The sequence below is a fragment of the Thrips palmi genome, unplaced genomic scaffold (assembly GCF_012932325.1).
Source record: "Thrips palmi isolate BJ-2018 unplaced genomic scaffold, TpBJ-2018v1 HiC_scaffold_15, whole genome shotgun sequence".
NCBI classification, from domain to species: Eukaryota; Metazoa; Arthropoda; class Insecta; order Thysanoptera; family Thripidae; genus Thrips; species Thrips palmi.
Genome location: NW_023144624.1, coordinates 10,647,735 through 10,661,764, shown reverse-complemented (window position 1 = coordinate 10,661,764; position 14,030 = coordinate 10,647,735). Strand labels below are relative to the sequence as shown.

The window sequence follows — 14,030 nt, the reverse complement described above, 5'->3', positions numbered from 1 at the left end:
TATCTGTCCCCCCCCCCCTCTCTCTCTCTCTCTCTCTCTCTCTCTCTCTCTCTCTCTCTCTCTCTCTCCTCCCCTCTCCCTCTCTCCCTCTCTCCCTCTCTCCCTCTCTCTCCCTCACTCTCTCTCACTCTCCCTCCCCGTGTGTGTGTTTGTCCATCCACCATGTCGACTGTCCATTCGTCCCCGCTTCTTCTTTTTACTCGTTTCCTCTTTTCGGTGCTCTGAGCGGAGCGCAGGTACAGTGTGCGGCACGAGGGAGGGGGTGCCGGTAGAGCAACATGAACATGATAGGCTGGACCAGGAATGATCCTCTGCCAAGTTCCGTCGAGTCTAGCGCCCGGCAGGCAGGCAAGCGGCGGAGGCACTCGGCACAGGTGTGCGGCGGGCCGGCCTATGCTGCCGACCGCAGGCGCACAGCCAGACTCGCACCCCCGCGGCCCCGCGCGCCCACCGCCCGCCCGCTGCAGGTAGCGGCACGGCAGGCATGGCAGGCATGGCAGGCATGGCAGGCAAGGCCATGGCAGCGCCGCTTCCGCGAATTTCTAGTTATTCCTGTGCCGCGGGCCGGGCGGCTGGGCCGGGTGGCTGGGCCGGGCGCCGGGGCGGTGAAGCGTGGGTGGAGGGGTGGGCCAATGAAAGGGTCGGGCTGGCGGTACAAAATGGCGTTTATTCCGGCGCAGGGCCCGCTGGCCCAACGTAACACACAGAGATATGCTTTTCGCAGAACGCTCCAAACTGGCCGCGGCGAGACGCGCGCTCAGGTGTTCGCACTAGGCCGGTAAAGCTAGTCTCAGTTCCGTCGGTCTGTGGAACCAAAGAGAGAAACAAAATACAAAAGACTATACTCCGAATTTGGCATGGCCAGCAACTGGGCGCCAAATCCACCCTAAAAAGTGGAGCAGGCGACAAAGGCGCTCAGCTCCAGGGCATGCCCGATTTGGAGTGCAGCGCCACTTCGACGAACGCCTAAAACACTAACGAGGCTAAAGACAAGTTCAAGGACGCCGTTTCCAGGAAAAGAAACGTTCAGTACTCAGGTAAAAGTGTTCTGAAAATTCAGTCCATCGCGTTAACAAACATGTATTGACATTTAAATTGAGTGAAATATTTTCTTTGATTCCTAAATTTAGATGTATCGATCTGGTCCTTCCACGCAGACATACAAGAAGTTACCTTTCTACTAATGAAAACACGTTACAGAGTATCACGCATAATTTTTAAACCAGGCGTCCCGATCGTTCCTGGACTGTTCAAACTATCTGATCCAGTTTGCCGTTGAACAGTCGAAGAATGAAGCAGGATGGTCTGGTGTAAAGCCTACGCCAAACATCGGGCTCAACTTTCACAACCGTTCCAACGTCACTAACATTTAATTAACATAATAAAGTCGGGCTGTTGACACAACAGTGTCGTGGCAGGTAGTGTAGCAGCATCCGAAACACCGTCCGGAGGGGTTTGCACGTCTGCAGTCTGCACTGGCAGTGAGTCGTGAGTCGTGAGTCACTGGAGGGGCGTCAGAGTCTCGGTCAGAGTGGCCCGAGGCCTGCTGCCTCTGCCCATGTTTCTGCCCATGGCTCTGCCGGTGTAGCCAGTCCGCCCAGTCCGCGGCAGGCGGCGCGCGCCTCAGCAGGAGATGGCCCAGGAGTCCTGGGGGCAGTCATCGCCCTCCCCGCGGGGATCCCCTCGGGGACCTCCTTGGGGAGGGGGAGGAGGGCTGCCCCCAGGCCGGGCCCGCTCTTATCAGAACTGGCGCGGCGGGTGCGGCAGGGTGTGCGTGTGGGCGTGCGCGTGCATGCGCGCGCTGCCGCAGCGGGACCGGTTGTCCAGCGTGCTGAAGGCGGTGGGGGCGCCGCCCGCCACGCCCTGGCTGCCGGCGGTGGCGGCGGCGGCGGCCCCGGGCTTGCGGCGAGCCACCGTCATGGTGCCGTCAGCCGCGCCGCCGTACGCCGGGAAGGTGTCCAGAGGAGTGGCGTCCTCCACCGCGCCGCAGGGGATGGTCCTGGAACACCGAGAACGACGACACGTCATCGGGGTGGCCGACGGGCACGTTCGACACGTCATCGGGGTGCGTGGCGCCGCGGCACGGCGACATGTCGCTGCAGCGGCAGTGGAGCACGAAGCCTGTCAAGTAGTAGAGCGGCGGCCGAAGGGCAGCGCCAAGGCATACAAGGCGGGGCGGGGCGGAACGGAATCACGTTGGGGTCGCCCCGCCCCCCCGCCCCGCGCCGCCCGCGCCGCGCCGCCCCGCCAGCTTGTTTGTTTGCTGGCTAATCGCTTCACGGCGGTGTCCACTTTCCCGTGTTTTTCCAGCCGGTCCTCGCGGTCCCTGGTGCGGTCCCCTGGCCCTGGTGGCGCTGCTGCCGACGCCCGTGGGAACTGCAGAGCATGCACGGAGGGCGGGGCGGGGCGAGGCGGGGCGGGGCGGCCCTCGAGCCTCGAGCGGCCCTCGGGGTGGCCGCTGCACGGCTGCACCCTACAGGCTCATTCCGAACAACGCGCTTATCGTCGTTATAGCCTCTTTCTCTCACTCGCACTCAGGGCGCGGCCCGTGGGCGTGCGAGAGGGACAGAGCGATGAAGCGCACGGTTCGGCAACGCCCTGAGGCACCCTGGCACGCGTGCGTCGAGAGGGACCCGCCGCGTTTGCCGCGTTGCCGCACGGTGCCGCACGGCGACGCCGGGAGGAGAGGCGATTATCAAACGCGAGACGCCGACAGCGCGCAGATCGCTCACTGTCGTAACAAGCGAAATGAGGGGGTGGGGTGTACACCGACAGAATGGGTCCACCGCGTATGCAGTGCCGTGACAACAATGCGTATGTCGTATGTGCAAATTTAAACGCCCCTTTACCATGAAAAATCATTATAACGGGTGTAAAAACGATGGAGGAAAATTCAACGCGCTACCTGTGCTGGTGGGCGCCGGGGTGGCCGAGGGGCCGCGCCCTCATGACGGTGATGGGCACGGACACGCCAGCCAGCGGGTCCGGCGGCGGCGGCAGTCCCGACGGCAGCACGGGGGCGGCCGCGGAGGCGGGGGCGGCGGCGGCCTGGGAGCTGGTGGAGCTGGTCGTCAGGGACATGGGCTGCCCCAGGCTCACGCTGCGGCCCGCGCTGGCGGCCGCGTCGAAGGGAGACACGGGGCGCAACTGGAATCGGAAATAAGTTTCGTGCAGCCGAGCGGGACACCAGCAAGGAACTCAGTCTGATTTCGGCGCCCACCTGGTGGTCCTGGCCGGCCTCGCCCATGTGCGCGTCGTCCACCTGCAAGTGCTGCTGCAGGTGCTGCTGGAGGGAGTCCGCCGAGCTCTCCGGGTTGCTGGAGCAAATGTCGGGCTTGGACTTGCCGGCGCGCTCCCCGGCGCTCTGCAGCGCCTGGCCGTCAGACGCCAGGGACGCCAGCTTGCCGTAGCAGCCCATGGCGCCCGGCAGCGTGATGCAGCCCAGCTGCCGCATGGCTCGGCCTGCAAAGGGGAGGGAGGACGCGGTTCGAACGCAGGCTGGAGCATGGAACCGAGGGGGCAAAAACTCGCGCAATCATGTGTACACGGCCCCCGAAATCACACGCGAATCATTGAGAATCACGCGAAATCAAGCAATCCGACTAAAGTCACTAAATTCGACCAATAGGCAGAATCACACGAAACCAGGCCAATCAGTCCGAAATATCTTTCCGAACACATCACACCAATCACGCTCAACATCACCCTGGTGCGTCGCGAAATAAGGCAAAATCAGCCATGAAATCAATGAAACCATGCGCATCATTGCGTGTTCCGAATCATGTGTACACGAAAATCCCGAGTTTTTGCCCCCTCGCATGGAACATTGGCTGGGCGCCGAGAACTGAAGACTCACTGGGGTAGATCTCCCACAGCCCGACAAGGTTGTTCTCCTGGTGCTCCCGAAGCTTGCGGTCCGCGCCGGGCACCACCTCGCGCACCATGGCCTCCAGCGAGGAGAAGCGCTTCATGAAGGCGGACACCAGCACGGCGGCGATGATGTGCGTGAGCGCGAACGACGCCACGGCCAGGTAGTAGGACGTGCCCAGCTCCCACGAGAAGGGCGGCAGGGCCTCCGCGGCCTTGGGCAGGCGCAGCGCCTCGGGCAGGTCGCGCCGTGGCACCTCCGTCATCATGGAGAAGGTGACCACGACCAGGCACACGATGAGGCCCGCGAAGAGGAAGAGGTAGCAGCCCAGCACGACGCCCAGCTTGTTGCTCGGCTTGAAGTGCGAGACGAGGGCGGCCAGCTCGCCCACCAGCATCAGGCCCAGCGACACGGAGCCCAGCACCAGCGTGTACCTGCAGCAGGAGAGTGGGCGTCGCGGTGTTAGCACTTTTTTGGCCTCGTAGGCGCAGTCAGCGCGTCGGAGGTAAGGTAAGTTCCACTCACTGGCGGACGTTGGTGACGACGAGGGCCGTGTTGGGCACGGCGCCATGGTGGATGCCCAGGTCCGAGGAAGACACGTCCTGCCATAGGTTGTTGGGCAGCGTGAAGCACGACGGCTGTGGACCCGTGTCTGCAAAGGAAGCGCCAAGGACCTGAAGCACTCCGTTTGGTCGAAACGCCCTGCAATCCGCAGGGCAGCGGGCAAGCCTGGGGCAAGCGGGCAGGGAACTGACGGGTTACTCACAAGGGTAGGAGGAAGCGTTGATCTTCTCCACGCGCACGCACGTCCTCAGCAGGCCGACGCGCGTGTGCACGAGCACGCTGCCGTAGCGCACGGTGGGCGTGGCGGGCGTGTCGGAGAGCTCGGCCTCGGAGGTCAGGACCTCCTTGGTGTGGAGCCAGCTGCCCGTGAAGAGCGACAGTGCCTGCAGCACGATCGCGGCCAGCCCCAGCAGCAGGGCGAGCCGCGACCACGACGCGGCGGCGTAGGCGCAGCACATCACGCTGGAGCGACAAACAGACGTTAGAACAACAGCAACAACAACAACAACAACAAGTCTAGAAGGGAAGGGGGGGGGGGCAATCACACCCTTTAGGTCGCAAATACCGTGGACTGGAACAACACCAAGAACAACAAACAACAACAACAACAACAACAAGCGGATTTCTTGGACTGGCCCCGCCTCTCCCCCCTGAGCGCCTTCAAAAACGTAAGCATGTTCGGCCGTACACCACGTCCGGGATGGCCGATGCGGGTCGGTGCCACCAGGAGCCACCACACCCCGTACCACACGAGTCAGTGCAAGGCGGGGCCGCAGTGGATCGGCTGCCAAGCCTCAGGGCGTGCCGCGACGTGCTCTGGGTACTTGGGTACTTGGGGTGGGTACGCCTTAGGTACGCCCCCTCGGCGCTCGGCCCCGCCCGGCCAGGCTGCCGTCCGCCCTCGAGTACTCACTCGTCATAGGTGATGTGCTGCTCTTTTAAACTTGGTCTTGGCCGTCGTGGGAGTCCCTTTTCAGCGGCCGAATGGCGAGAGTGCGTGGTGAGATGTGCCTAGCTCGCAGGGGCAGGAACGGCAGGAACTCTGCCACCGCGCGTCCTATGCCTCGGCGCGGCTCGGCTCGGCACGGCTCGGCTTTGGTCCAGCACCCAGCTTCCTGTGCCGCCCTCCCCCCAGATTCCGCTCCCCCCCTTGGCTGGGCGAGGGTTGCTCCCGGATCAATACTACATTTTCTGCTCCCTCCCACCCAGTCATTCCTTCCTCTTCTCTTCGTCTCTCTCTCTCTCTCTCTGTCCATCTTTTGACTTCTTCCCTGCTGCCCCACCCCCTCTACGCGCAGTTTCACACACATGACACTAGTGGGAGTTCTCTGCACCAAAGTCGTGAAAGGACAATAACTAAGTGGTGCTTGGTTCGTTGTTCTGTTTCATCCTATGCTTTTTCCTTTTATGCCTCAAAATTCATGGGAAACACTGCTTGCTTCTCTCGCTCATGCAAAGAAAATCGAAGCAGCAAACGATGCTCCAAATTCGTGCAGCGGAATCTACTTTCCGATCACCAAGACTCAAATAAAAATATACCCCTCAGTTAATTGATCGTTGGATATATTTTCCGATCATCAAAAGTAGCTGGACAAACCGTCGCTAGCAAAAGTTTTGCCGCGGAAAAAGAGGGAAGTACAGAAAGTCGACTCCACCCCCACTTGTGGACTTCGAGAACGATTGTCTCGAACGACCTTTTCTCCAACATGGCGTCAACTGATGTAATGTTGAGTTTGATTGTTTTGGTTAGAAGATGGTAAACAAACTATGACAGCTCTCTCGTCACGTCATGAACGCCTCTCGCCACCCCTCAGGGGAGTGCGAACAAGAGTGCGATCCCCTGCTTTTCCAAGATTTGCCTACAGATGTACTTTTGTCCATTTTCCGTTACTGCAATATTCACTCCCTCCTGAGGCTGAGTCAGACGTGCAAACGCATCAATAACATCATCAGTGAGGACTTTGTCTGGCTTGAAAGGAGCAAAAGAGTCAATGTTTCCAACCAGGTGTCCACGCAAGTCAAGAACAGGTTGGTACGGTGTCCGTCTTGGACTGTCAAGCATGGTGATGGTGATGGTGGGTGTGTGGTGAGGGTTTCGCAGTAGCATCTGTCCCGTAGACCCAACTATCATGGTTTGAGGGCATTATGCAAAAAATTCGAAGACACCCACGACAGGGTAGTATGCCATAGAAGCTTCATTGTGTTGGGCTCGTCATGTGGAAGTGTGTCATGCCTTGAAGATTCAAATACTTGATTGTTTTGTTCGGCTTGCATCATACTGTGTGTTTTCATGTAACAGTTTGATCTAGCCAATTTACTTTCGTTCTTTTCAACTGGATTAAGGTGTTCAATGGTTTTGCATGTGCTGCACATTTATAGTTGTTTACCTGTTGTTCTTTTGTTCCAGATCGTTTTCTATTTTGCACTGCAAGGATCGCTGTCGAGTATCCCAAAATTGGAACCTAGGGCGTTATGAGGAAACAATATTCCTTCACAACAAAACAAAGTAAAAGACTGGATTGTTTGGGCTTAGATGTGCCTTTTTTCCTGCCTGCTTGAAGTTACATACTTTATGTTTTCCTGGACAGATATATGCCATGGCTGCAACTTGAGAAAGATATTGTGTGGTTCAGTCGAGGAAGACAAATTTTGGCCCTGAAAAGGCGGGCAAATTCTATTGCTACTGTCCCTGCACTTTCTTTCAAGCCCCACAAAGAAGATGTCAGCCGATTTGTTGTCAAGAATGGGAAGGTTGTCAGTGGAGGAAGGTAAGCTGCTTGAAAAAAGATTCTTCGTGTTACTATTTGTAAAATGACTGTATACCACATTTAACTGACTTCAAATTTTCAGAGATGGGTCTTTGTCATTGTGGAATTTGAGTAAGAATAGATTATTGTCGGAGGAAAAGCATGCTCACAACTTGGACATTACCGGTGTTGACTTTGATGGCCAAGAAAGCATTGTTACTGGTTCTAAAGATGAGAGGATAAAGGTAAGGTCTAGTATTCTTAGGACTAAATTTTGTTTATAAACTTGTGAATATATCTGTATTTGGTTTTCAGGTGTGGAGATTAGAGGATAGAAAGATTGTTTTAAAATATAATGTTGCTGCTGAAGATAGAGTGTGGTCTGTTGCTTATCAAAGTGGATCAAATTCTTTGCTTTGCTATGGAACTTCAGGACTTAGACCGTCCAAATGCCCCTTGGGTTTTTTTGACATTGAGAGGTAAGTAATGATTATGATACTGTTATGATGCTGTTATATAATTTTACACTTGACCGCTGATGACTTTATTCTTTTCTAGAAATCACATATTTTCCTTGACATGTAACAACCTTAAACGTGGGGCTGGCATCCTGGATATTCTTTGGGAAGATCTTAATACTGTTGTGACTTGCGGCTATGATAGAATGGTTCGCATGTGGGACATAAGGTAAACATGATCTCTTTAGAATTACTTTCAGTTCATCTTTTGATTTCCATAATGTTTAACTGAATTTATTTCAGAACGCTCTCCTGTGTCCGATTCTGGTCTGACCCCTTTGACGTAGTCCTCTACTCTTTGGCTTCGGACTACAATCATACACTGCTGTGTGGGACTGCCCAGCATGGGCGTGTACAAATGTGGGACAAGAGAATGACGAGGGCTTCACAGGTAAGGGTCCAAACAAATTTTTGAATGAACTTTGGCTTTTCTCTTTCTTGCCTTTTAGCAGTACAACGTGTTAATGGATAACCAGGCAAACTTTCTTCCCCACAGATGTACTTCATGAACAGCAAGCATAGCAGCCCATCTTACAGTTTAGCATTTGATGCAACCCATCTTTTTGTTGCATTAGATCAGTCTTTGAACATGATGGACTTCTCAGGATTCCGACATCGTTCTGTTGCCAAGGACTATAGAAATTTCTCTGTACTTACTGACTTCTTAGGCTAGAAGGTACAGCATTTTACTACTGTATAATGTATTTTTCTCTCACTCCTTTATGCCAATCTGGTTTGTCAGGTTTGACATGTCACTTGCCAGAGTATTGAAGCAGTGCTTCTTAAATAGGGTAAATGATGTTAAAGCAGTGCCTCAGTTTTTTCCAAAAGCTACAAAAACTCCCCCAGATCATTGAAGTTGATAAGTTACTGAGGTTTCAAATATGGTCTGTAGTGCTAGAATAATTGGGGGAAAAAATTGTGTTTTATCTTAGGTGTTAAATTAAAGTACCATTGATGTGTTATTTCCATGTTTTAAGAAAAAACATTTTTTGCCGGTTGTTGCATGAGATAATAGTTAAAGATTTTATTAGAATTTTACGTTCTATTTTTCTGCATACCCGTGATTGTAAATGGTGCAGAATTTTAAGGTGTTCAGAAGCTACATGATTTTTTCTAGTGACTGGAAGTAATAACTTAATATTCAATTCTATACCTTTTATTAGAATTGAGCTCCTTGTTCCACATACAGTACTGTATTTGATGGATGTCTTGAGTGATGTCGACAGTTACAATAAATGTTTAATTTTTACAAGTGCACTGTGATTTTATGATTTAGGAAGATATGCTAACAAGAGAAAGATACCCACAAAGTCTGAAGGTAAAATAATTTTATTTACAGTCGTATTAGAATATGAAGAACTTTAGCTGGCCTAAAGTTGCCAAAACAATCTTAAATACTTTTCAGTTATAAAAAATAATTTACTGGTTGGAATGTTATGGATTGAAGGGCTGGGGGTCCACTGACCTGGCTTCAAAAACTATCACCACCACCAGTTCTGTCAGGCATGCTGCCTCTCCCTGCCCAAACTAAAAGTCTATTTCTTAAGTACAATGTGATCACTACTGCTCAGATATAGTTGCTTATCAACAAAGGTAAACATGATATGTATTTACATGACATTGCCAGAACATTAGTTTTTCTCTTAGTAATAATCTGGCACAGGCGCACAGCAAATCTTCACAAAATCTTCATACTTGACCATACCATTAGTGGAAACATTGGCTTCCCTAAATATCTGGTCCACTGCAAATGAGTATAATGTTAGATTCTAAGTGCAAATGGTATTACAGTTTTTAACAAATTTGTTATCATTACAAACCTTCCCGGCTACTGAGGCATTCTCCCCAATGTAAGAGCATGTGGCGAAGCTGACGAGCTGGAATGTAACCTCTCCTGAGAGGATCTGCAGCACGGAAGGCCTCTACAATTTCTCGAGGCAAATCTTCTGCCTTACGATGTTCATGCATAACTTCTAAAAATTCAGGGAAGGTCATTTTACCTCCCTTTTCCTTCATGTACCTTTTAAGCTCTCCAATTGTCGGACTCATTCCAAGAGATCGCATTACCACAGTGAGTTCATCCAATGTGCGAATCTGCTCACTTCTAGCAAAAAGGTAAAAGCATTCTCTAAATTCTGAAAAACAATTGGAAAAAAAAGGGAATCTAATGTAAATAAAATGAATGGAACAATCAATGGAAATATAAAAGAACATAATTTAAGTATGCCGTGTCAAGCAGCCGACCCCATTAAAACATTTACTTACCATCAATTTCTCGCTCAGGAAAGTAGCGAGCCTGCAATAGAAAGAATGAAACTTTAAATACATGAAAGATTTGAACTACAAACAACAATGTTTTGAGATTGGCGAAACTATGTAGGATGAGATCGTTGTGACGTTCTGAAATGAATATGAAGTTTCTCATGAATATGAAACGTGCATTATATAATTAGCAATGTAGAAACTTTTTATATGTCCATTACCATAATAAGTGACAGAAGCTGATGGTTTTTCACGAGAAAATTTTCCTCGAAAGGCTTGGCAACAGGACGTGACGTTTCGTGAAATAGGTTAGAGTCCGGACAACATACTGGAAGCAAGAAAAACATTTTCATATTAATAGACGGTGAACGAATAAAAGTTAACTGACTCCACGACAGGACTTCTTTATAATGAAAATATCATAACATCATACCACTTGAAATCAGAAACAACCGACATGTACTTCATGAACGCTGTTGCTTTCTGTTGATGTTTTTGTCCCGGTTGTGTGGGTGTGACGTCACACAGAGTGAAAGCCGCCCCGCTAGCAGACGACACCGACGATGTCAATGGAGTGGAGTCGAGTTTAGCATGAACTAGCCGGGAGGGTACAATGTTTTTAGTCCACACAACACCCAGACCGGTAATGGGGACCGCACCGCTAATCAATCAATCTAGTTGCCGAGAGCCCAGTCCTGTATTTTGCAAATGAGAGCAGGACCTTGGCAGGACCTTAGCACCTTGCCAGGAGTTGCGGAGGAACCGGAAAGAGTTGAAAAGAAAGGTGTAATTAACCAGAAAGTTTTATTTACATACACATGACCGTAAATAGTTTAGCTTAAGTTACGAAATATGCTTAAAACAATCACATCAGTCAAGCCACATAAACCTTCAAATTATAAGATTTTCTTTTTTTTTTTTTAAAAAAAAAAGGATTACTTAAACAAGAACTTGAGCTAATTTCAACTCAAGTTAAACAACTAAACCTTTGATGATAAAAATAGAAAATGCATTTATGAATTCCCTGTTCATCAATTTGAGGTAATATCACAATAATTCACTACATTCTAAATTTGAACAGATTCAACTGCCCTTTATGCAAGGCATGAATGACGACAAAGTAAATTAATACAATCACAAAATTTCATTTCTTTTCGGGACATTACTGTGCACTCAAAAATCAATGAATAAATTGTTAACATTTGCAAAGCAGTAATATTTGATTCAACACTACTTGGCCATCTGCTTCAAATTGATTTTAAACAAGCCTCACACATAGGGTAATCTGCACTCTAAACAAAGACTTGTGTTGGACTTTGAGAGACAGAAGCAAACATAAGTCAAATTAATTTCATCTCAACTAAGCTCTCATTAAAATTGACACAAATGGTGTAGTTTGTGTAAAGGAACCACTACAAGAATCGGCAAAGATAACATTTTAGAACAGAAAGTAATACAAGAAGGACTAACACCACTCAATGTATGAATAAACATAATCACTAAATGTTTATAGCATAGTATAGTATTGGTCCAAAATCAACATCAGTCCATTAAAATAAGTGATGACATGTAGAAAAAATTAGTATGATTTGCAATTTCATTTATAACAACCTTCAAGATACAATTTCATTAAATAATTGAAGACAACAAACAAAAAAACCTGAAAGCCCTTTCTCAAACATTGCACATCCATTTAGGACATTGCAAAGTCCAATAAAGCAGCCCTTGTCTGCTTGAAACATTAAAAAAAAAAAAAAAAAAAAAAAGAAGAGTGGCAAGGACAAGACAAAAGGAAACTAAATGGTAACACTATACAAATCACAAAGGGGAAAAAAATAAATGGAACAGAACAGGTAAAATAAAGAAAACAATCAACAATGAAAAACAAAGTTCTAGTACAAAAGCTGACACAGTAATTCAATATTTGGAGCTCAATGAGTGGAACAGGTCAACTTTGGATAATAAGAAATTAAATACAAACAACCCAGTTCAAAAAGAACCAAAAGAAAGTATAATCAATCCCAAGGTTTTGGTATTTTCTAGAGTTCATAGCTTGTAACCAAAAATACCTTACATTGACTACAACCAAACAAAAATGAAAATTTGGCTGAAAATTTGTAGGAAGATAATGAAAATGTTCTAACAATTCATGCAAAGGATTTGAATGCATGTATAAATCTCTATGAATATAAATTTGTTTGATACAAAAATTGTAACTCATAAATCTATCCTTGGACGATATTGCAACCGAAGAGGTGGAGCTCGAAATCTCCATCTTGTGACATAAACAAATTTAAGTGTATGGTCTTTTCCAAGAAGTTCATCATTGCATAAAATATCAATCTGTAACAGAGAGAAATGTGAATGAGCAATAATGAAAGTTTTGATTGCTTTAAAAACTCACTGAGAATTCATAAAACTTACATCTCTATATTTTTCAATTCCATCAAGTACTTTCTTTGCAATGAATTTCTTTAAGTGTGTTATAGTTGCGTGAGAAGAAACTCTAAGAAATCTACGTTTTAAACTCTTCAGATTGCTTACAGCGCATTCTAAGCCAATATTAACCTGTAATGAGAAAAAGTGTTGATTATATTGTGCTCAGAACAAAGTCATGACAGAAATATAAGGCACAGAATCAAGAACAGAATAGAAATACCTGTTCATCCATGCGATGGAAGTCACATTCGGGAACCCCATTTGCAGAGGGTCGTTCAGTCTCCGCTTCTGAGCCCATGGCTGGAATATCCTTGGGGTAAGGTAAATCTCTGAGGCGGTAAAATTCTTTTTCACGCTTAATTTCATCTAAAAAGTAGTTATAGATTAACTTACAAAGAACAGAACACTTAACAACACACTTTAAGTGAGTGAACATAGCTACATGACTCAATAAGAGAGGGGATTGATACTTACTTTCTTGAAAACCGGGAACCAACTTATAAACAATATCTTGCATGGTGCGATCGAAACTGATATATTGGAGAGGATGTGATTGATGAATAACAATGGTGCATGTTGGACACGTATTGTTTTCTTCCAGATGTTTTACTAAGCAGCTCTTGCAAACTGTACAAGAGGGAAAGAAAAATTAGAACGGCTTAATTTTGAGAGCTATAATTAGAAGCAATTGCATTTGCTCATCAATGAGAATCAATCAGAAATTGACTAAAGAAATACAGTGCGAGGGCTGATGAAAGTATTGCAAAAAATAATAACTTACATGTGTGCAGGCATTCTGTTACTGTTGTTGCATCTACCAAATAGCCCCGGCATATTTTACAGGTGATGTGGAGATTTAAAGTTCTGAGTTTTATCCTCCTTTCCATTGAAGTCATCTCTGCAAGGAGAAAGAATACAGTTAACCATTATAAAAGGCAGTCACATATGATACGTGGTTAAAGCAAAGAGGAGTTAACATCAAAAATCAACAATAAACAGAGAGCAAGGGTATATAGACTTTTTCACCAATTAAATGAGGTTAATGGATACATGTGCCGAATGAGCAAGTTAAGATTTACATGGGCAGGCCAATAGAGGTGGTCAACAACATGCGACAAATGGTGCTTTGGGGTTGGACCAAGGGTTTGACATGAAGTACCAATAGATATGTTTACAAAATAAGGAGTTATCCTTACTAGCGGCGAACGAAACAAAGAGTCTGCTGTTACGGTATCAGGGGCAACGGGATTTTACTACATCTGAGAAGGATCTCGCATACGGTTCAAGACCAAACAGGAGCTGAAGGAGGACACGTTATCGTACAGCAATCGACACACGATATTATGAAGGGTAAACACCCATATTTACCAGAGATAAGCCCGTTTGAATCGATATTCGCCAAATGTTGACTCCCGAGCCGAGACGCCCTCCGACGTCGGCGCTTTCACTCACCTCTGCGTCCTCCGGGACGCGACTAAGCCACACCCGCCACGGCCGGTACTCCTTAAAATTGCTCGTCAAAATCAGTCAAAAGAAATGTTCACTTTCGCATTAAAATACGAGTAAAGACGGACCGCAAGACAAGTCGTCAACCTCAACACGGCCGCGGCCGCTGTCGCACTCTCGGAA

The 14,030-nt window shown here is 48.2% G+C and overlaps 4 protein-coding genes across 6 annotated transcripts; 1 reads left to right on the top strand and 3 right to left on the bottom strand.

Annotated features, from left to right (window-relative positions):
* Positions 1–647: 647 nt before the first annotated feature.
* LOC117641034 lies at positions 648–5,500 on the bottom strand. The gene is made up of 7 exons (XM_034378127.1): positions 5,346–5,500; positions 4,635–4,894; positions 4,394–4,520; positions 3,857–4,302; positions 3,221–3,462; positions 2,906–3,147; positions 648–1,999 (listed from the first exon to the last, which is right to left on the bottom strand). Exons 2-7 carry the CDS (start codon positions 4,888–4,890, stop codon positions 1,741–1,743), a joined length of 1,572 nt encoding a protein of 523 aa, XP_034234018.1. The 5' UTR covers positions 4,891–4,894; positions 5,346–5,500; the 3' UTR covers positions 648–1,740.
* Positions 5,501–6,114: 614 nt separating this feature from the next.
* On the top strand, positions 6,115–8,955 carry LOC117640928 (F-box/WD repeat-containing protein 4-like). 2 transcript variants are annotated; one of them, XM_034377956.1, is made up of 8 exons: positions 6,115–6,460; positions 6,840–6,938; positions 7,021–7,200; positions 7,283–7,424; positions 7,495–7,658; positions 7,738–7,866; positions 7,941–8,088; positions 8,194–8,955. In XM_034377956.1, exons 1-8 carry the CDS (start codon positions 6,222–6,224, stop codon positions 8,368–8,370), a joined length of 1,278 nt encoding a protein of 425 aa, XP_034233847.1. In that variant the 5' UTR covers positions 6,115–6,221; the 3' UTR covers positions 8,371–8,955. The 2 variants fall into 2 exon arrangements, with proteins under 2 accessions (XP_034233847.1, XP_034233848.1); XM_034377957.1 differs by having other exon boundaries at positions 8,174–8,345.
* Positions 8,956–9,011: 56 nt separating this feature from the next.
* Positions 9,012–10,550, bottom strand: LOC117640930 (calmodulin-like protein 4). Its single transcript, XM_034377960.1, has 5 exons — positions 10,396–10,550; positions 10,184–10,290; positions 9,966–9,996; positions 9,521–9,835; positions 9,012–9,444 (listed from the first exon to the last, which is right to left on the bottom strand). Exons 2-5 carry the CDS (start codon positions 10,184–10,186, stop codon positions 9,344–9,346), a joined length of 450 nt encoding a protein of 149 aa, XP_034233851.1. The 5' UTR covers positions 10,187–10,290; positions 10,396–10,550; the 3' UTR covers positions 9,012–9,343.
* Positions 10,551–10,749: 199 nt separating this feature from the next.
* On the bottom strand, positions 10,750–14,026 carry LOC117640929 (polycomb group RING finger protein 3). 2 transcript variants are annotated; one of them, XM_034377959.1, is made up of 6 exons: positions 13,770–14,026; positions 13,183–13,299; positions 12,876–13,028; positions 12,622–12,767; positions 12,387–12,530; positions 10,750–12,305 (listed from the first exon to the last, which is right to left on the bottom strand). In XM_034377959.1, exons 2-6 carry the CDS (start codon positions 13,295–13,297, stop codon positions 12,180–12,182), a joined length of 684 nt encoding a protein of 227 aa, XP_034233850.1. In that variant the 5' UTR covers positions 13,298–13,299; positions 13,770–14,026; the 3' UTR covers positions 10,750–12,179. The 2 variants fall into 2 exon arrangements, with proteins under 2 accessions (XP_034233850.1, XP_034233849.1); XM_034377958.1 differs by having other exon boundaries at positions 13,854–14,024.
* Between the last annotated feature and the right edge of the window lie 4 nt (positions 14,027–14,030).